Source organism: Leishmania infantum, chromosome 16 (genome assembly GCF_000002875.2).
Source record: "Leishmania infantum JPCM5 genome chromosome 16".
Lineage (NCBI taxonomy): Eukaryota > Euglenozoa > Kinetoplastea > Trypanosomatida > Trypanosomatidae > Leishmania > Leishmania infantum.
Window position 1 is genome coordinate 463,518 of NC_009400.2, and position 20,869 is coordinate 484,386.

General features: G+C 63.7%; 4 protein-coding genes across 4 annotated transcripts; all 4 read right to left on the reverse strand.

The window, feature by feature from the left end:
- Positions 1-486: 486 nt before the first annotated feature.
- LINJ_16_1240 (conserved hypothetical protein) lies at positions 487-4,809 on the reverse strand (the record flags this gene model as incomplete). Its single annotated transcript, XM_001464570.1, has 1 exon — positions 487-4,809. One exon carries the CDS (start codon positions 4,807-4,809, stop codon positions 487-489), a length of 4,323 nt encoding a protein of 1,440 aa, XP_001464607.1.
- Positions 4,810-6,246: 1,437 nt separating this feature from the next.
- On the reverse strand, positions 6,247-7,347 carry CYP13 (putative cyclophilin 13; the record flags this gene model as incomplete). Its single annotated transcript, XM_001464571.1, has 1 exon — positions 6,247-7,347. The coding sequence occupies one exon, from the start codon at positions 7,345-7,347 to the stop codon at positions 6,247-6,249; it is 1,101 nt and encodes a 366-aa protein (XP_001464608.1).
- A 978-nt stretch (positions 7,348-8,325) lies between these two features.
- LINJ_16_1260 (conserved hypothetical protein) lies at positions 8,326-12,156 on the reverse strand (the record flags this gene model as incomplete). Its single annotated transcript, XM_001464572.1, has 1 exon — positions 8,326-12,156. One exon carries the CDS (start codon positions 12,154-12,156, stop codon positions 8,326-8,328), a length of 3,831 nt encoding a protein of 1,276 aa, XP_001464609.1.
- Positions 12,157-13,712: 1,556 nt separating this feature from the next.
- LINJ_16_1270 (conserved hypothetical protein) lies at positions 13,713-20,315 on the reverse strand (the record flags this gene model as incomplete). The annotated part of the gene is made up of 1 exon (XM_001464573.1): positions 13,713-20,315. One exon carries the CDS (start codon positions 20,313-20,315, stop codon positions 13,713-13,715), a length of 6,603 nt encoding a protein of 2,200 aa, XP_001464610.1.
- Between the last annotated feature and the right edge of the window lie 554 nt (positions 20,316-20,869).

Genomic DNA, 20,869 nt, shown 5'->3' on the forward strand with positions numbered 1-20,869 from the left:
CTTGCCCCATCTATGAGCCCATCGACTTTGACACAGACCTGCTCTTAAACTCTGCCTTGCCATGGCGCGGATGCCGCACGTCAGCCCCTCGCCCCCCCCCCCCCCCACCACCGCCCTGCCCCTTCGCTAAGCTGCCTTTCTCCGCGCCCTCCTCGCATCAACTCTTTCAATTCTGTTTTTTTTTCTTTTAGGGGTATCTTCGTGGCTTGCTCGCTGTGCGGACAACATCCCGTTCACTTTCAAGCACATACGTCTACATCAGCACACAAAGACACAGTGCATGCCTCTCCCACTCGACCTAGAAGGGGGGGGTCAGCGGTGGGAGCGGGGGCGAGAGACCCGATAGAGGCGCTGCGCCTCTATCGAAGTCGACGGCAAACACATAGGCTAAACACACGAAAGGCGGGGGCGGGCGAGACAAACAAGCCCCCTCTCGCCGTCTTTCCTCCTCCCCTCTTCTGTGTCGTCGCCGGCGTGGCGCCTCAGCTACACCGTCGGAGACGGTGGCTCGTCGTTGGACATGGCTGGCTCGGTCGCGGCGCAGAGGATAGCGTTGCCCTCCAGCGTCGTGCGCGGCGAGGATGGGCCACTCGATTGCAAGCGCATCTGCAACAGCGACTGCGCCAGCTCATCATCGGCTCGCTGCTCCTCGTAGCTGCGCAGTGGCGGCGGTGGTGGCAGGGTGGAGGCGTGACGGCGACTCGGAGGGCCACTGCTACCCTCGTGGGTGTGCGCAGCTGTCACCACTGTCGGTATGCTCGCATAGGTCAGCTTATGATTTGCCGCGCCGTCTTGCGCGTTTTCCGTGGCGGCCACCGCGGGCATGGGCGTCGCCACAACAGCCATCTTCTGCCCAGTGTTGTCCGGCACGACTCTGGAAAGATCGCTCGTGGACACGGTGGCCGCCGTACGCAGCCTACTGTTCACGCTTGGCGGCACCGCGGCGGAGGCCTGAGTTGGCGATACATCATGGCCGTCCATCAGCTGCGTGTGCATTGAGTGGGGCGCTTCGCCCCTGCCTTGATTGAAGTCGTCGCTGTCGTTGCGAGGTAGGCTTCGTGCAGCGGCACCGCCGTCGCTGCTGTCGTGATCCGCCATGTCACCGTACCTGTACTCGCCGACGTACTCGTCCTCCATGTCGAGGTCCCTGTACACACTCGCATCCTCCTCAAACCATGTCATCCCACGGTCCCAGTACCGCTCCACCACGAAGTCCGTGTTCTTCATTGATCGCAGCTCGGCCGCGGCGTTGATGACCGCGAGCCGCTGGTGCTTCGGCTGGTAGCGCATGGTCAGCCCCGGCTTACGGGGCAGTAGGTGGCTCAGGAAGGGGTTCCGCGTGGCGTCGAACAGAACCTGCTGCAGTGTGACGTTCTCGTAGCGGTCGAGGGCACCCTCCTCCTGCACGGCGCTGTTGCGGGTGTTGGGACTGCGTCGCTGCTCTGCTGCGTCGTCTTCGCTCTCGTACGGGTCGTCGGAGCCGGCGTACACGTGAGAGGGGAAGCCGTCGGCGGCCGCAACGCCAGCCGACAAGGATGGGGGTGATACGTGAACGCTCGTGCCTGCGTTGCCGGCGGACACCTCTGCGGCGTGCTTGGGCGGGAACCCCCGTAGCGGCGTTGTGACTGTCGGCGCCGACGTCGCCTGCTGCACCGCGTGCTGGCTGTAGAAGTGATGGGCCTTCCGTGCGAAGTGTCGCGCGTTCGCCAGCGACGCCGTCCACTTGCGGGTCTGCACGTAGACGTAAATCGTCAGCCCCACTCCTGTGCCCAGCGCCAGCGAACACATGACGACGCCGCCTTTGTGGGCGCGGAGGCTCATGAGGAGCACGCCACACGTCTCGGAAAAGCAGTACAACCACATGACGCAGCGGATGACCTGCGCCGCCACGCCGAAGTCGGTGCAGTCGTGCGCGGGGGACAGGGTGGGGCGATAGCGGTCGCACTGCTTTGCGCGCTGACTCCAGTAGCGCACAAAGAAGTAGCAGACGACGAGGAGGCCGAGCAGCGGCGCTGTCATGTGGAAGAGAAGCCCCATGGATAGCACCATCAAGTCGAAACTGAGCAGCCGCGGGAACTCGAACTCGCAGGGGAGAAAGAGGGCGTCGTAGTTGCGCTGGACGTGCGCCCGCCCGCGGAAGAGCAGCACTTTCAGGATCCCTACCGGGTCAAGCAGGTCAACCCACGTGGAGAGGCACGTGGCGGTGATGACCTTGGCGTAGAAGTAGCCGTTGCTGGGCGAAATGCAGGAGACGAAGAAGTTGATGATGGCGTCATGGTCGGAGTTGGCGAGGAGGTCTGCGAGGCGGCTCACAGCACCTTGGAAGGCGGCCTGAAAGATGACAGCCGTGACGACCATGAAGACGTACTGCATGTAGAGCTGGCCGCCATCGCACTCGGCACGGTTGAAGGCGCCCATCGCGCGGACCAGGAAACGAATAATATGCGGCAGGGCAATGTTGAGGAGGGCGAGCGCGCCGACGGGCAGGTAGGCATTGATCAACGACCTCATCCACTTCGGCAGTTCGGAGTACTTTCGCAGCACCGCTATGCTTGAAATCTCCGACAGCTGCTCCAGCGAGCCCAGGATACTGATCGGGATGGACCAGGTCAGGAGGAGGACAACGTACAGCAGAAAGATGAGGATGAAGCGCAACCAGAGCGCGCAGCGGCCGGCGGTGAGACTGCTCTGGAAGATGCGGCCCGGCGGCCCGGCGATGGTGGCGGTCAAAGACGAGAAGAGGCCCCCAAAGCGAGCCGTGAAGAGCTGCGTGAACTCGTGTGCGCACAGCGAGTCCTTGAAGACGACGAAGGCAGCGCCGGCGACTTGCTGCTGCGGCACCCGCTCCAGCGCCATGTTCATGTCGCGCACACAGCGGAAGAAGACGGCCTCGTAGTACGGCACGGCCGGCATCTTGTCGCAGCAGGCTGGAAACGGGGCGCGCATCATCAACACGGCGTCTCTCCCGTCGTCTGCATGGCTGTCGTGTCTCGCTGCCACGTCTTCAAAGGCGATATCCTCGTTGCTCACCACCACGCTTGCCGTTCGCCCTGGAGAGAACCGAGCACTGCGGAGGCCGCGGCGGCCTCGCCCCACCGTGGCCGATGCCCGTGTCTCGTGCCGCAGTGTCAGGCGACGCTGCAGCGCCTTCTCGTCTGCGATAGCTTCCTGCAAGTTGGCCATGGCCGCCTCCGTGTCTGCGATGATTTCAAGCGTTCCGAGCGGCGGTTCACGTGTGATCAAAATCTGCTCCACGCTCTCCGGCTCCGTGAAGGCGGCGTCGGATCGGCGAACCACGTAGTAGTGCATGCCAGCGGTGGAGAAGAGGCAGTTAAGCCCTGGGCAGTCGCACACAACGTAGCTGGCTTCACTGTCACTCTCCCCATCAAAGCCGTTGCTGTTGTCGAGCCGCGCTGGTGGATTGCCCGTGCCCCCGCCACGCCGCCGCTGGGCTCCGCTGCCGGGGCTTGTTGCCGCCGTCGCCGCCAGCGAGTTCGACGCGGAGGGGGAGGGCGACGCGTTCGGAAAGTAGACGGAGAGCCGAAGAAATGCCTCCCGAAATGCGCGGTCGGTGCGGACGTCGGTCGTGTCGAGCCCGCGAACGCACACGACACGGTAGCCGAGCGCGTGGCGCATCTGGTTCGCCATCACGGCCTCCGCATACTTCCCCACTTTCTTGAGGTACAGGAGAGTGAGGGAGACGAGAACTACGCAGAAGCAGAGGTTCAGCATCCCCACCCCCATCCACCGCTGGCTGCGTGGGCTAATGTTCAGCACCGTCAAGTCGTAGAGGCCGTGCAGCGCCACTACGCCACACCCGAGGCCGTCGCCGCGGTAGTAGCAGTACGGCTTTCGCAACTCGCACCCCGTCGCGTTGTTGTCCTGACTTTTGCAGTCGTGGATGTCGCGCTGGATGAGGGTGTGCTCCATGTAATTATCTTTCTGCGCGATCACCATGATCCACACGGTGAAGAGTTCGCCGAGGAACATGAGGGAGAAGAAGAACTTCAGGGTGAAGAGGTAGACGGCGACGAGGGGGTCGACGGCGGTCTTCGGCAACACCTGCAAGGACGCCGTCGCGCCGTCTGAGGTGCCGGGTAAGCTCGTCCGGCTCCATGACTCTTCCAGGGCGCCGTAAGACCGCATTGAGGGCGTGTGTCGGGGAGAGAAGTCCGGGGAGCCCGCTGCGGCTGAGGCTCCGTCTCGGCCGCAGCGCTGTGACCCTGGTTGAGCAGCGTGACTCCCGTTTCGGCGGCGATGCGCGGGGTAGGACGGCGCCTGCAGTGGTACGAAGGACCGATCGCTCGTCTGCCGCGTCGGTAGCGTGGGGGTCTGGTAGTGCACCGGCGAGAGGGCGCTGTGTTTGCGGTCGCGTAGCGAGGGCTCCTCGATGCTGATCCAGTCTTGCCACGTAGGCCGCACGAAGAAGGTGGAGAGGTACGGTAGGCTGATGCCAAGCCGCTTGCGTCGCGTGACGGAGTGGCCATGGCTGCCGTGCGGGTGTACCGTGTGCTCTGCGAAGACGATTTCAGTCAGCGGCGAGGACGGCGGCGGTACATTGAGCAAGCCTCCCTGCGTCACACGCCGCGCCGCCGCGACGGCTGCCGCAGAGGCAGCTCTAGTGAGCGGCGCTGGCTCTACGGTATGGTTCGGCCGATAGAACCGCTTGATCCACAGGATGGGGGTGTAGCTGAGGAATGCCATGCACCCACCAAGCACGACGAGCAAGATGCCGCCGGCGATGAACGATAAGTAGATGCCCTGATCATCGTACTTGGCATTGGGGGGGAGAGGGCTTGGGACGCTCATGATGGGAAGCTAAGGACGTTGGTTTGCGTTGCCCGGGGCTGCGCGTTCACGCGAGAGACGAGTACACAAAACACACACACACACACAGACAGATGGACGGACACGGGTGATCACATGGGGGTGTGGATATGCAAAGTCTGTGTGTGTGTGTGTGTGTGTCAGAAAGACGAGGAAGCACACGCGTAAAGAGGGAGTGAGGTAAGAAGGTAATGGCCGCGCAAGATGAAAGGGAAAGCGAATGGGCGATACGGTCAACAACACGTGTGGCAGTGATGGGCGTATGGGCAGAGGTTGGCAGGGGGGCCCGAGCTGGATCGTGTGTGTCGACGTAAGGAGAGAGAGATAGAAAGCCAAGACAGGTGCAGATACCTATACCGTAGAGCGCGTGTATGTGTGACGGTGCATTCGATGTGGAGCACTTAAGAACGGAAGTGTGCGTGCGCGCGCGCTTGTGAGGATGGAGAGAATTAGGGGTGAGAAGCCGTGTGCACGGAGAGGGAGTCCGCCAGCGCAAAGGCCCACCCCACACGCCCACGCACGCGACCGTGGGGATTGCAGAAGGAAAACCAACAGGAGAAGCACAAGAGTGAAACGGATGACGGCGACACGAGTACGAATGAGAAGAAGGACACATACAAACACACAGCGACAAGACGATGGGCGGTGCGCCGCTGCGGCTCAGCAGAAAGTGGTGGAGATCCTGCAAGATCGTGATGGCGGTGTGTGTGTGTGGGGGGGGGAGAGGGATGGGGGTTGCGGGTAGAGAAAGACACTTCAGACGCACAGAGAGAGAGAGGGGAGTGAGGATGGGCGGCGATGCCGTCGCGTGCCGTCGTACACGCGCACATGCGTACACATACACACACCCACCCTACCCGCCGCGACTCGAGAGGGAGGGGAAGCAAGATGGTGGGTGGATGGGTGGGTGGGGCACTGCTGCTGCCGCTACTGACTTGAGGACACCCCCCAACAAAGCGGGAGGGAGGGCACGTGTGTGCCTCGGCTGCCTTTGAGAGGTTGCGTGTGCGGCTTTGGTGGCTCTCCTGCTTTTGGGTTGGATACATGATCGACGGCTGTGCGCCATGATGCCGCCTGCGGCTTGCGTGTGCTCTCTCGCTCTCGCTCTATCCGTGAGAGTAAGCCAGATCACGCAAGGCGATCGACTCGATGTCCCTGGCAACTCCACGCCAACGCGACCCTCACGCGGGGCGAACACGCACATCCATGGGCGCAGACACACAGACGAGCACACGCTCACTGGAGGGCAAAGGGCGTTCCACCGCTGCGCAACTGTACATGTCCTCGCTGCATGCAGAGCATGAGAGAAGGAGACGGGGTGAGTGGGGAAGAGAAAACAAACAGGCGAGAAGGGGCCATGCACGAAGGACGGGAGACACGGGGCCCACCCGACACGGTCGCTGCTGCGGTTGCTTCGCCTCACAGCTGATACGTTACATGCTTCGCATGCGTCTTGGTTGCCTCCGACGCCGCCGTCGTTTTTCCCTTTAAGGAGCTCTTCAGCGGCTGCGCAGGGGAGATGGAGGGGGGCGCCGCGGCTGCAGCGGCTCCGGACGGGGACAGGGCCGCCATCACACCGGTGCCATCCGCGGCTTGGTGATGCTGCAGCTGGAGTTGCGGCGGCTGCTCACGGTAATGTATGTCCAGCTCTGCAGGCGCTTCCTCGACGGTCGCGGACCGCGTGTCGGCTGCAGGAGACGACCGCGCCGTCTCCGTCTCTGATATCGCCATCGACGCCTGGGATACTGCAGCGGGCGACGACGATGCCGACATCAGCGTCGGCGCCTCTCCTTCGCCACAGTCCACTACCACCGCGTACTTGGACGGATGCCCCTCGACGTTGCCGAATGGGGCGACGAGCGCTATGAAGGCGTCAAGGCCGTGCACAACACGACCGATGCAGCAGTGGCGGCCGTTGAAGGCGCGCTCATGCGCCGCCGAGGTGGTGATGAAGAACTGTGACCCGTTCGAGTTGGGACCGTTGTTCGCCATGGAAACGAGCCCGATTTCGTTATGGCGTCGCTTCTTGAACTCATCCGGAAGCCAAGTGCGGCCAGCGCTGCTGTAGCTGTTCGTGCCGCCAGGCTTCACGCGCATGGTGATGTCACCCCCCTGGACGCAGTAAGAGGGTATGATCTTGTGGAAATACGTGCCGCAGTAGCTTGGGGTGAGGCCTTGGTAGCAGTACACCTGTCCCTGCCGCGTTGTCGACTGCCCGTTGCAGAGGCGGCGGAAATTCGCGCAGAGCTGCGGGCACTCGTCGTCGAAGAGCTCGATCTGAAGAAACAAGCTTGTTTCCTCGGGGGTGCCGGCGCCGGCGGTAGAGGCGAGCAAGTCCTGGCGGCCCTGCACCTGCGTGCCGGCCAGCGATGGGACGACCGGGAACTGCGTGAAGACCGCCAGCTTCATCCAGCACATAGTGCGGGCTGGCCTTGTGGTGTGGCTCACGTAGCAGGTACCCGAAAGTGCCGAGCCGGGGGTCGCAATGCCCCCAAGGCGCCGCGTCGACAGGGGGTTCATCACGTACGTTGCCACTCTCCAGATGTACCCGTGAACTCGTGTGCCGGTGACGAGCGGTGAGAGAGCCAGAGCGCACCAACGAAGCGGTACGTGCGAACCACTTGGCAAACTGAAAAGGCAGCGGCGCTGCAAGGCGAAGGGCAGAGAAGCGGAAGGGATACAGACAATGACAGCAAGAACAGAGTACTCAATCATGTGGGCGAGGGGGTGGTGGTGGCTGGGTGAGGAGGCTACGAGGAGAGAGAGACTGAAAAGACAGGAGAGGTGAATGCCGGGGGAAGGTGAGAGTGTGGAGCTGCTGCTCACATCACGCAGGTGCGTCTGCCTCGGCCCTTTCGAGTGAGCATCCAACGCCTTCCTTGCGTTTCACTGCGATCGACACACGCGTGCAGTCGACGCACAGACCCCTCCCCCCCCCCCCCCACGCGCGAGCTCTCGCCCTCGTCCGCCAATGACAAGCGGCAGTCCCACCAAGAAACCGGGCGAACACTCGATTCTTGCTCGTCCCCACTCTTTGCGAATATGCCTCTCTCCGTCGCCACACCCGCTCTCCCCGCCATCTAACCTTCTTCCGCCTCCTCGTCGGCCACGGCTGCAGAGCCACCCGGCAACAAGCGAGGGAGAGAGAGAGGGCCCTTCCGATGGCGCGTTAGGCAGGAACTTCGCATCCACCGTAGTGGCCAAAGAGGGCGAGGCGACCGGCCCTCCTCATTCTCCCCCCTCTTCCTTGAGCACTCCCATCACATACCCTCCTCCTCCAGACTGCGGCAGCCCGCCAGCTCCTACGGACGTAAACCCAGGTTGTATGTCGGGTCCTTTCAGTGGTTGCTTATTTCTGTGGAAGCACATGGCAAAGACAAACCTCAAGACACAGACGTACGCGCACATCGCTCTCTCGACGCCGGCGACCCAACGGATGGGCGTCCCCGCCCGCCCCGTCCCGTCCTCTCACTTCCCCACCCCCGTGTGCCCTACTCCTCAGGAGGGACTTGTGAGGCGGGCCTTCCGCTTCCTCGGTAACGTGATGCCTCGTGTGCTTTCCAAGAACGCCTTCATATTCGTGTGCATGACAGGCCGAGGCGGGTGCAGGGAGCCCGGCTGTGGCGCAGATGAGGTGGACAACGCACTGGCGGTCTCCTTGCTCGCCGACCGAGGCGGCTTGACACCGGCGGCCTCCACCGCCGAGGCGCGCAGCGTGCCGTCAGAGAGGAAGGGGGGTGTAATGATGAGCGGCTCCTTGCTCAGGTACTTGGCCACGTCCGCGAACGAGCATGCGTGGCGCACCCGCGGCTGGCCGCGCGGATACTGCACCAAGACATCCACCCCAAAGGAATGCAAGATGGACGCGGCGTGAAGGTAGCAGGCGCGCTCGGCATCCTTACGCTTGAGCGACGTGCCGATGGCGATGGCGTACACGGGTCCCATTAATGGGTGCGGCGGCAATGATACGGCCGAGGCGTCAATCTTGTGCGACATCTCTGGTGGTGGCAGCACAGCGCTACTGGGGATCGGCACCTGCAGGAAGCTGGTGTTGTGCAGGCTGTTCTGCCGTCCGTAGCCCCTGATGATGTTGTGCGGCAAGAGATTCATGGCAAACTGAGTGGCCCACGCCTGTGTCTCGGCGATGTTGTCTTCCACGACGGCGGCTGCGGGTCGGCTCGCCGTGTCCACGTCCCCGCCGCTGCCACTACGTACATCCGCACCCGTTGCCGGCGGAGTCTCGTTTCGCTGGCCGCTGCCGGTAGTGACCAGGACGGCGTCGCCCGCACCGGCCTCTGCTGCAGCACATTGTACGGCCCTCGACGCACCGCTCTTGCTCTGGATTCTCTGCTGCATGTTTCGACTTCGCAACAGCCCCCCCAGGGACTCCTGCAAGTAGTTCTGCACGGCCATGCGCACCTGATTGCCGATTTCGACGAGCACCTCCTCGCTGGCACCACCGAAAAGGCAGTAGTCCTCGGGGATGCGCAACTGCATGGTGTGTAGCGTGTCGGCGATGTGGGGCAGCAGGCGTATGTGCGAACCCTCTACTACGTACGTCGGCAAGCGCAGCACACCGCCGTCGCTCGTTCCCGGTGACTTCTCTGCCGCACCGGGCAAAGGCGGAGGCGGCAGCCCAGAGAAGCTCCGCGGCACCCGCGCGTGCATCAGCGATCCTTCGTTGGCAGGAGAGGTGCGCTGCAGTACCATGCCGAGTGCGGCACGACGCTGTAGGTACCGTCGCTCTCGCTCCGGGTCGACGCACAGGGGGACGCCGAGAGTGCACAGCGTGTCGAGTGCGTGCAGGGAGCACACCTGCACGGCCATCTTGCGCGTCTTGCCAATGCCGAGACCACCCCGGATGCCGAACTGTCGCGGAACCGGCAGGACTGTCGTTGCCTGGAAGACGTTGTCCATGTTGAACAGCACAAAGAGATGCGTGAAGCGGCTCTTTGCGACGTGCGCCTGCCATTCTTGGAGCAGCTGCTCCGCCTCCTCGAGCAGCTCCGCCGGCGGGTTGATCTCCACCTCGTCTTCGGTCTGCGAATTCAAGTGCTGCATGGCTACAATGATATGCTCCGAGTCTGACCAGCGGTGCCCCAGTTGCCGCCGCGCCTCCGGCCCCAGCCACACATCATCGGTCCCGATTTGGATCTTCAGCGGCAGCGGAAGCGCGTCGTGTGGGTTCGGTGGTGTGATGCCGCCAGTGAGGGGGTTCATGGCCCACCGCCCGTAGCCAGCCACCACCTCGGCGTGCCGTGCCTGCCGCTGTGGGTCGGCTGGAAAGAGCGGATGCCCCAGTGCATCCAGCAGCAGCTCCGCGTGCATGGCGGCGAGGTGGATGGCCATCTGCTCCGTCTGCGCCTTCCCCTTCGCTGCAATGGTGAGACCTATAAGTCGCAGCTCCGCCTCCACCATGCGCTGCGGACTTCCCGTTGACCCAGAAGCAGAGCGCACCCTGAGATGCTCCTTGAGCGTTGTGTTGTGCTGGGCGTAGTAGTCAGTGATGCGCGCCTCGGCGCACGGGCCGTCGTACACGATAGGCAGCACAAGCGCCTCATGCGGCGTGGGGGAGCAGCGCATATCGCGGTCATTTACCATCGACCACATGCCGTTTTCCGTGGGGTCAAACACCTGCCCTAGGGTGGCGACGGCGGCAGTGCCATCACTGCCCATAGCACCACCCTGTGGAGCTGCGCTGACGTCTCCCTGCGCCACGGCCGCCCCTTCCCACTGGCATATCCAGGGGTAGTAGACACTGCTGGCGTACGTCCGCACTCGCTCGGCGTGCTCTTCATCCGTGTAGTGAAACACCAACTGTGCGTAGTCGTCAACAGGGTCGTGGCGGCGCAGCACAATCCTGGTCGAGTCGAAGCCCATCGCCGCGCCGGCGGCGGAGGGCGGCGCGACGCTCCCACCGGCGGTGGCGGGACTGGCTGACGCCGAGTCGTCCTCTCCAACACCACTCTCTGCTGATTCCGCCGGCTGCGCCTGGCCACCTAGCGGCACCTCCCGGGGTGCTGGTGGTGTCCGTGCCAGATGCGACCTCTGCACCCGAGGCGCTGCCACTGTTGCTGCCGACGCTTCGCCTCGTTCAGCCGTGTACCGATGGGACTGCGAAGAGGCTACCGCATCAGCAGCGGCGACTTCAGAGGCAACCGAGAAGACCGACCGTGCCGACGCAGCGCCGGGTGCGTTCGACGACGCGTGCATGCGGGAGCGCAGCAGGCGCAGCGGGGGTGGAATAGGCGTCCCGAGCGGCTTGATGGGGTCGTCGGGGTAGGGCGCATAGCGGCCCTCTTCCTTTCGCACGGCGTCCGCGTGCTTCTGCTGTGCTGTCCTCAGGCGGAAGAGCTGCACGCCGAGTGCGTCACACACGCGTTCGGCGTGCATGGCAGCGAGCGCCTCGGCTTCCTTCGCGTCTTCTGCAACGCCTTCGGCCACGCGCGAGCCATGCGGCTCCGGCAACGGCAGCCGACACGTCGCCGCGAAGAGTGTCGGCCCTGTCGCACTTCCGGTGACCGCCGCTGCCTGGGCCGGCGTCATGGCACGCACGTGAAATACCGTTCCAGTGCTGTGGCCCATGCGCCGCACAAAGTTGGCGATGCGCCCTCGCGCAAACGCGTCGATCGTGTGAGCGTCGCAGTAGTCCTGCCGCTGCACGGCACTGGCCGGCACGCCGGTTTCCGCCTCACCGCTGCCGCTGACGACATGCGCAGCGGATGCTGTGGAGGCGCCATCGCTGTCGTATTCGCGGCCACCCGCAGCTGAGGTGGCGTGAAGCTGTGCCGTGAAGAAGTCTGTCGCACACACTTCGCGCTGCCGCTGATTGTGATGACAGTGGGGATGCGGCGCACAATGGTTTCTGTGACGTGGGAAAGGCGTTTCCCTGTGCACTTCCGCATGACGCACTGTGGCGGTCGTGGACGTCGTCGACGGGGATTCCTCGGCACTCACCACCTCGATCTCTATCGCGTCAAGTGAGATCATCTCCGGCTCTGCAGCGGCTGCGGCGGTCGCCGCTCCTGCAGATGACGGCGGTTTCCACGACGAGGACGAGGACGCAGAGGAGCAGCACGTTCGATGGCTGGCGAGTAGGGCATGACTGGAGACGTCACCAGCAGACGCGGTGAAACCGCGACAGTTGCTGCTCCTTCGGATGCGCGGTACAGCGGCGTTGCGCGTGTGCTGCAGTGCCGTTTTCCACGATTCCATGAGAGGGGCCCACCTATTGGCCTTTGTAGAGAGGGGCAGAACACGCCACAGAGAACGCATGCGGTGCGTCAACGGTGCATGTGCCCCCACGGTTGCCACCGGCGGATGCTGCATGGTGACGTTGAATCGCGTGCTTCGCAGGAGGTGGCGTGTGTGTCTGTGTATCTGTGTGCGTGTGTGGGGGGAGGGGGGAATGCGCTACGTTGAAACACCGCGACCCTTCTGGCCTACTCGCGACACTGCTCTCCCGATGCCACACGCCGGCAGGGTTCTTCTCGGCTCCTTCCTGTCTCTCAATGCAATCTCGTATTCGATGAGGTGTACAGGCGTTTGGTGCGCCCACCACCGCTGTTGCTGCTGCGTCGACTTCGGAAGTCGCCTCGCGGTGTACCCGGCCGCCTGAACGGGGGGGGAAGAGAAAAAGGGACGGAGGAGATGTGGCGAGGTGTGCATGCGTACGCCCCGTCTGTCTGAGTGTGAGGGAGCGTAGAGTCCAAGGTAGCGCCGACCTCGCCCTCGCTAACCGATGTGTGTTTGGGTGTGTGTGTGTGTGTGGGGGAGGCAGCGGCGGCGGTGGTGGTGGTGATGAGGGTCGCAGAAACGGGCAAACCGAAAGAGAACAAAATGGTGGCGATAACGCTAAGGGGGATGGGGCGCGGCGCACAGGCACAGATGGCAGAGGCGGCTGCTGATCGAGACATGGATGAGGTCACCCAACGACGGACGGAGGAGGGGGTGGGGGAGGTGATTGGGCAAGAGGTTTCGATGCACATGCATGCCGATACCCATCTACCCACCCACGCGTACTTGCAGCCTTCCATGAAGCGTGACACCGCCATGGTTTTGTTTCGTCTTGATGGCCACCTTCCGCTTGCTTTACTGCGCCACTCTTGCGCCCACGCGGTCACGTTTCCTCCTTGCCTGGCAGGGATGAGACGCCGTTAAGCGTGCGTGCGGGATGCACACATGCGGCGCCTCGTTCGTTTCACCGCCTTCAGACGACACGTTGAACAGATTCGCCACACCCTCTCTCCCACGCATCAGAGAACACCAACCGCGCACTCTGTTACCGCTAATGTGACGCGTAGACGCACAAGGCGAGCCGTCATCACGAGGGGAGTACCGAGGAGAAGCGGCGGCGGCGGTATGCATGCGTGTGTGTGTGGGAGAGGGGATGGAGGGCTCAGGATACTCGCGGAAGTAGATAACCACTGACGCGCATCCACACGCACATATATATATATACTCCATGCGCGCACACACACAGACGTGCTGGCACTTCAAGTCGATCAAACACTTCACAGGATACCAAGAAAGACAGTAAGAGAGCGTGTGTGCGTGTGCGTGTGTGTCGGTGTGTGAGTGGCCTGATGCAGTGAGCACGGCAACCCCATTACACCCACGCACAGACCGCAGCTGCGAGGTGAGCGGTGAAGGCACGGGCACCCGGCAGACAATTTGCCTAGCTCTGCATGAGGGAGGATAGAGAAATCGCGAAGAAGGGCTGAGCAGGTGGGTGGGAGAGGGGGGGGGGCAGTAACGGAAGAGACACCGCCACCGCCCACCGCGCAGACTCGTTTGACCGCCTTATGCGTTCCTTCTCCCTTTCTCACCTCCCGCCTGCACACCGCTCGCCGTGCAGCTTTCAAGCGCGAGAGATGCACGTGTGCTTAGGAGAGGTACACAAACGTGTTCGGGTCGTTGGGACTGCGCTTCACGTAATCGCGATCGATGAGTCCCTCCAGCTGCGCCTTGACATCACGTCGCGAGGGCAAGAACTGACATGAGAGGTGCGCCGTGACGGTCTGAAGCAAGTCCTCGAAGAGCACGACACGGCGGCTCTTGAAGATGCGCACAAGGGCGGCATCGAGCAGCACCCGTCGCGTCGCTTGCACATGCTGGGCGACAACCGCATCTTCACAGGCAATGGCTGTCACCGTCGCTGCAGCGGTGGTAGCGCCTGGGCTAGACAAGGTTGCAGACGGCTCTCGCCGAGGGACGGGTTCGGGGCCACCGTCGAATGCTTGAGCGTCGCCGGACGGTAGGCCGGTAGGGCGGGCCTTGGGCAGCGGCAGGCGTATTTTACGCAACTTGTGCGCATAACAAGGATTCAGCGAGAAAGAGTCGTTCTCCGTGATGGACGCTGTCGCGGCCGCTGCTCCGGAGCCGCCGCCGCTGCTGCTCGCTGGAATCCACTGCAGGAGGTTAAACGCTCGATGCTGCGTCAGCAAGTGCAGGTGCGCGCGCAGAGCGTGAAAGGGCAGTCCGAGTATGCGCGCTAGCTGGGTCCCCGTGAGCGCGCCGGCTTGCGCCGCGCCTGATGCCTCTGCGTTGTAGGCGTCGCTCACCACCAAGAGCAGCGTTGCCAAGAGCGTGCTCGCGACCACCTGCTTCGTGCCAGAGACGAACTCGGCGATGAGGGTGGCGCTGCCAAGGCTGAAGACCCACAGCAGAGTGCGCGAGGGGTGCTGGCGGGCATAGTAAGCCCGGAACACTTCCATACCGCGCTGCAGCGAGGCGTGCGCCTGCAGGGGAGGCATAGCGTAGGTCGGCCACTGAGCGGAGGTGATCAGCTGCACCCGTATCTTCGTGGGGAGCTCCAGGTAGGCTGCCTCCTGCTCGAAGAGGTCTCGCGTACGCTCTGCCCCTTCGTAGTCGCGCAGCATCGCCTCAAAGGCATGTGTGGCCGTTACGCCAAGGTACGACTGAAGGAAGCTCACGAGTTGGCGCTCCGCCTCCAAGTTCAGCGAGGCCGACGCGGAAGAGCCCTGGGAGGCACGTCCGACTACCAACGACTGCTTTGCGTTTCCGCCCACTACCGCCAATGCCGCTTCTGACTGCGGTGCCGCCGGACCACTCGCATAACCGAGCAAGCGCCGCGCCAAGCACAGCCGGTGGTGCTCGAGGAACGTGTCCTTGTCCTCGAGCAGGGATACCAGTCGCGCAACGAGGCGGAGTCGCTTGTGGAGGTTGCCGCTCAACACTCGACCACCGCCGCGCTCGTGCTGCAGGAGGACGTCCGTGTATCGAGCAATCAGCACCGATAACTTCAACTGCTGTACCGCTTGTGGGTAGTTCGCCGCAAGCGAGATGAGCGGCAGGGTGGCCTGCCGTGCGTCTCGACTGAGCAGCACACTCGGCAGACCCGCGCCGGTGCTCGATGCTACCTCGCTCCACGAACCGCCAAAGGCCCCGGGTGTTGCTGATGCCGCCGCCATGAGCGCTTCCTGGGCGCGCTGCTGAGACGCCTGCAGCGCGCCTTTCCGAGTCCAGCGAAAGGGACACATCAGCTCCTCTATCGCGTTTAACAACGCACGGAGCACAGTCGCGTGGTTGTGGAAGACGCCCTCGACAAGGTCCGTGTAGCGCTCCACAAGTCCGACCAGGCTTGCCATCAAGTCGATCCCGCGCGGTTGCGGGTGCGGCTGCGACGACGCTGCTGAGGTCGGGCTGCTCACGGCGCGCAGATATCGCTCAACGATGTCCGCCGCGTCGCGGATCAGCTTTGTGATGAGGATGGCGGCCATCAGCACACAGCACTCGTCTTCGGTAACGTCGCTGAAAAGACCACAGAGCGACTCGAGTGCGGCCCGGGCAGACGCCGAAGCGCCCTCGGCCTCGCCGGAGACGGCCCTGCCGGGCTCGGCAGCGGCGGCGGTTCCCGAGGACGGGGATACCTGCTCGCCAAGTCTAGAGTGAGGCGCAAGGACAGCGTGCGTCGCGGGTTCCATTGATGGGGCACAGATGCTGCTATCCTCCCTCCTCATGAAACGTGGCGTGGGCGCCGTAGCCACCGTCGGCGGTTTTCCTTCTCCACGCCTCCTCCCTGCCCACGCCCCCGCATGCTCCATGAAGCGTTCGTTGCTACTGGGGTCGATGGCGGAGGCGACCGTGATGGCTGTGCTGTGGCTGTCGCTGCTCCCCGCTGTGGGCCACCGCACCCCGCTCAAAACGCTACCACCACTGCCGCCGTGTCGCCCGTCGTCCTTCTCCCTCTCCTCTTCGGAGAAAGCTGAGCATGATATCTGCGACACCGCCTCGTCCCTCTCGCCACCATCGAAGAGAAAGGAGCGGGGGGTGCGCTGATGCTGGAAGGATAAGGAGTGGGTCGGATGGCTGCCGTGCACTCCAAACAATATCAGCGACTCTGGATACTTGCCGCCGCCACGCTGCACGACGATGCTCGCCAGCGGGTCGGCCTCGCCCAAGCTGCCTCTGCGCGACGTCGACGTCATCGTGCTGCCGGTCCGCCGGTGGAAGGCAGCGGCTGCGGTAGTACTGCTGCCGTCCGCTTGCGTCGCTGCACCATCAGGCCTCGCCGTGGCAGCCGCCATCTGCGGGGCCAAGCTAAGGTCTGCTGACTCCACGCTCGCGCTCCACGTGTCTAGCAGCGCACGCAAGCCGAAGCGGGTATCCAGCAGAATGCTTCGGTGCGGCTCCACAACCAGCACCTCATTCAGTGCAGATCGCAGCGAGGCGTGCAGGAAAGGCAGTTGCACCCGCCGCCACACAAGCTTCTCCAGTTCCTTCACGTCACTTGCCCAACTCACGTAGCCGCGCCGGCCTTCTTCGGTGCTGCGGCGCGCGTCGCGCGTGTACCGGTAGAAGGCATAGATTCCGGCGACGTATTCGTTGCCCACGTCCTCCATTACAATCGTTGACAGCGGCTTCGCGATCTCCTTGATGATGGTGCCGAGGCGCAGCCGACGGTCAGCGGACATGCCTTCCCATTGCTTCAGCGCCTGCGTGGTCAGGTGATGGGCAGTCGTATGCCCTTCGAGGCGATCGCGCAGTTCCACCGTGCCGCGGAGGTCCACCACCACTGTAGGCGCTGAGATGTAGTCAGCCTTCGCCGCACCCCTCTGCTGCCTGTCGCTGCGGCCCTCCGCTTCATCTCTAGCCGACAGCCTGCCACTGTCGCCGTCGCGACCGGCTGGCGGCCGCAGCGTGCTTTCAATGGTGGAGGCGAGTCGTGCCGCGGACGAGGTCGACGACGCCAGACCCACCCACGGACTTGCCGGAGTGGAGCTTGTCCGCGAGGTGGCACGCTGGTCGCGGCCGCTGCTGCCGCCGCCGCCTTTGGCGCCATCACCGAGGCGCCCATTGGTGAAGAGAGAGATCAAACGACGTCGTCGGCTGACGTGCGGATGCGCGCCAGACCGCTCCCCGTCAGCGGCGGCCGGTGAGCGCGCCGTGACGGTGCCGCTGCTGTTGTGCCCGTCGAGCGCACCCACATGCGGTGTGCTAACCGAACTGCTCGCTGTGCTCAGGTTGTGGCCGCTGGTGCTGCGAGCGCGACTGCTGGCGTGACTCCTCACGGGTGTCTCCGCCACCGCCGCTTCGACGGTGCTGAACGGGCCCACCATCGATGACAGGCTTGCAGCAGAAGGGGCCACGACACTTGGTGGACCGTTCGTGGTATTAGTGCTGCCCGCTGTGGACGCTGTTGCTGCGCCGGCCGCCGCTGCTGTAGCACCGCCACCGCCGCTGACACCCGACCCCGCCTGCGGCTGCTGTTGCTGTTGGGCAACCATGGAGGACGAGGTGGACTGCACGATAAGGAGCAACTCCGTGACGACGCTGTACGTCTCTTGGACAAGCCTCAGCTGCTCCCGTGCAACCTGGCCCGTCGTCTCGAATACCTCGCGTACGTACTGCATCAGGTAGCACAGCTCGATCACCAGCAGTGGCCGAAGGGGCTCGTAGACGACAACGTAGAACACTTTAAAGCACATGAGCGTGATCGTGTCCATGCCGAAGCGGCGGGTGTAGTACTGGTCGAGATAGCGGAAGCACGAGAGCACGACGCTGCGGAAGACCACGAACGTGTGCCATTCCTGCAGGAACGTGTAGCAGAGACTGAAGCGGCGCTCATCTGGGCGGGCGGTGCTGGTGGCGCGCGTAGCAGATGACGTCGTTTCCGCGGCGGAGTAAGCTGGAGTGGTGGGCGAGGTGGTCCCGGTGTTCGTGGTCACGCTGGCCGCAGGTGGGGCAAGGGTCACCGTAGCGCTTGGCGACGATGGAGAGGCCTCACGAGCGCTGTGGCCGGTGGCGGTCACCGAGGAGCCACTCACCGTTTTCGCGTCCGGGGACGATGCGCAGCGTATAGAGGCGTCGGCGGCTGCAGTGGCCCGCAACAGGGAGGGAGGGACGTTGGTGCCTGTGCTGCGCATCGTCGCAGGCGCCTCTGGAACGAGGAGCGAGGAAAGCATGTCGTCGCCTGACGACAGAGTTGCTGTGAAAGGCGATGACATGCTCGCCGGCGGCTCCGCCGTGCGGTCCTCATCGGAGTGATCGGTGCCAGGAGCTTCTCCAGCGCGAGCTGCATTGCGGCCACGGGCATCCTCGCGCGCGGCGGCGGCGGTACCGCCTTCGCCAGCGTATTTGCCAAGGCGGGCTCGACTTTCACGACCGACGCTCTCGGAAGAGAAGGAGTTCATGGTGTGCAGCGAGTCGTCGTCGTCGTCGTCAGCGCCCGCGCGCAATCCGGCGCTGCCCTCTTCCGTGTCGTTGAAGGACACAAGCGCGGCTACAGAGTTGCTGTCGCTGCTGCTGCCCTGACGCGGAAGTCGCTGCAGTGGGTGACGCGCCGCGACGGGGACGGCGTTGACTGCGCACAGAACCTCCTCTTCGTCGTCAACCATCACTCGCCCCGTCTTTGACGCGACGCGGGCGTGGTGAGGGGAGACAGCGCTGTACGTCGCCGTCGGCAGCGCTCTTCCGCCGATGGAGGTGGGTGAGCGTGCCGTGAGCGTTGAGCGGCCAGACTCGGTCGGGGCATTGACTGTGTGCTGGGTGATGTGGAGACTCGTCACGGACGACGGGGTGCGCGGCTTGTGCATCGGTATCGCTGGGGACCGCGGGGGGCTCGTGGTGGCTCTAGACTGCGTGCTGGCAACGATCGGAAAACCGGCGGTCCGCTGCTGCTGACTCGGAAGTTCCAAGGAAACACGGTTCTCCGGCGAGCGATGCACAGTGCTGTCGAAGCCGGCAAATGCAGTCTGAAACTCGTTGGCCGCTGCGGGCGATTTCGGCACTGCGACGGAGCCGCTGCTGCCCTGCTGCGCAAACCAGCTCGTGCCGCGGCCGCCAACGCCGCTGCTCGCCATGAAGTCGCCGTTCACCGGGGCTGGCGCCTTTGGCGACTGCGGAGACCGCCCTGCACCGCCTTCCTCCTCGTCGGCTTTGACACCGCCCCCGCCGACCGGGGACGCTCTTGCCGCTGTGGTTGTCGCGGTTGGGTGCGGCGAGGGGTGGAACAGACGCTTCATAAAGGCAAGTGAGCCGTCGCTGTTGCGGTGGCCGCGGGAAGACCACGTAAAGGATGAGTTGCGGCTTGTTTCCTTCGAAGGTGACCTGTGCGCGGACCCGCCGGTGGCGGCCGTCGCGATGCTCTTGAAACGACTCCAGCCGCTGCTGCTGCAGCCAACGATACCGCTTCCAGTTGGGACACTGCGGCTGCTTTGACCCCCCCGCTGACCGCTTCCGCTGCCGCGCGCGCCTCGGCTGTCCTCCGCGCCTGTAAGAAAGTGCACTCGGCTGTGGTCCACATTCTGCAGAACGGGGAAGAGGACGTGAGACTCGAGGATGTGCAGCAGAAGAAGCGCGAGGCGTGCGTAAAGCTCACGCGACTTGGTAGGGTCGCCGCTACAAGCGTTGTAGATGACTGTGTACCAGCCCATCCGGTGTTTCGGCGTCCGCAAAGGACGCAGCGACATCTCGTCGTCCGTCTGCAGGGTGGTGTAAACCGCGAAGAGATAGCGCTCAATGTCGCCCCACAGCGACTCGAATTGCATCGGCATCTCCAGTTCGGCGGTGGACGCGGTGGCGGGCGAGGAAGACAGAGTGCCGTCTGAGAGATGATGGGACGGGGAGGCGGCGGTGTGTCGACAGAGGCTTCGCCGTACCTCCGGCGTGACGGACTCGTCCTTGTCGGCGGCGCTGCGTGCGCTGGCCACACAGGAAAGGCCACCCATAGCACGGGCGTGCGTCTGGTTGCGTATGCTCCGCGACAGCAGCAGCGCGGCAGGCATGCTGCCAAAGTTTTCCGCAAACCCGGGATGCTGTGGGGGCGTCCTAGCCAACGGACGCGCCGGAAGCGACGCTGCCTCTTCGAGGGCGGCGCCGCCGCCGGAGGTCGTGCAGCTTCCATGCCGTTGATTGTGCGCAGCATCCTCGTGCTGCTGGTGGTGGTCCTCCTCTGGCTGCCGCTGCTGCGACTGCGGACGCTGCGGCTCGACAGAAGAGTGCCTTCGCTCCGCGGCGTCGCGCATCGGATGGGGTGTGGTGAAGCAAAGGAAGACGATCAACAACGCAAAGAGATGCGGGTGTGTGGGGAGGGGGTGTTCCTCCTCCAGCCGACCGAAAGCAAGGTAAGCGTGCGTGAGATGGAGGCAGCTGGCACACGCAACCTTGCTGGCTATTCCGTGCACACACACACACACACACGTACACACGTACACACGCACGCAGACGAAAATGAGAGAACGCGTATCGCGTATACGTGTGTCTGCGCGGATCAGAGCCGCGTGCTCATGAAGACGAGGGAGGAAGAGGGGAGAGAGGAGAAAAGCGAGGGCGTCGCGCCGTGCCTGTCGACTGTGATTCCAGGTGCTTTTAGGCGTAGCAGTGGGAGACACCGATCAATGGGGAATGGAAGGATGTGCTATGGTCGACGAGGATGCGGCTGGCCGCATACGGTGCGCGTGCGTGTGTGCGTGAGAGAGGAACAGAGTAAAGTAAGTACGTGTATCTGAGTATCGAAGCCGCCGAACGCCTGTGTCTGTGCATCACGCACACGCGCGTGTGAGTAAGAGGCCTCTCGCTC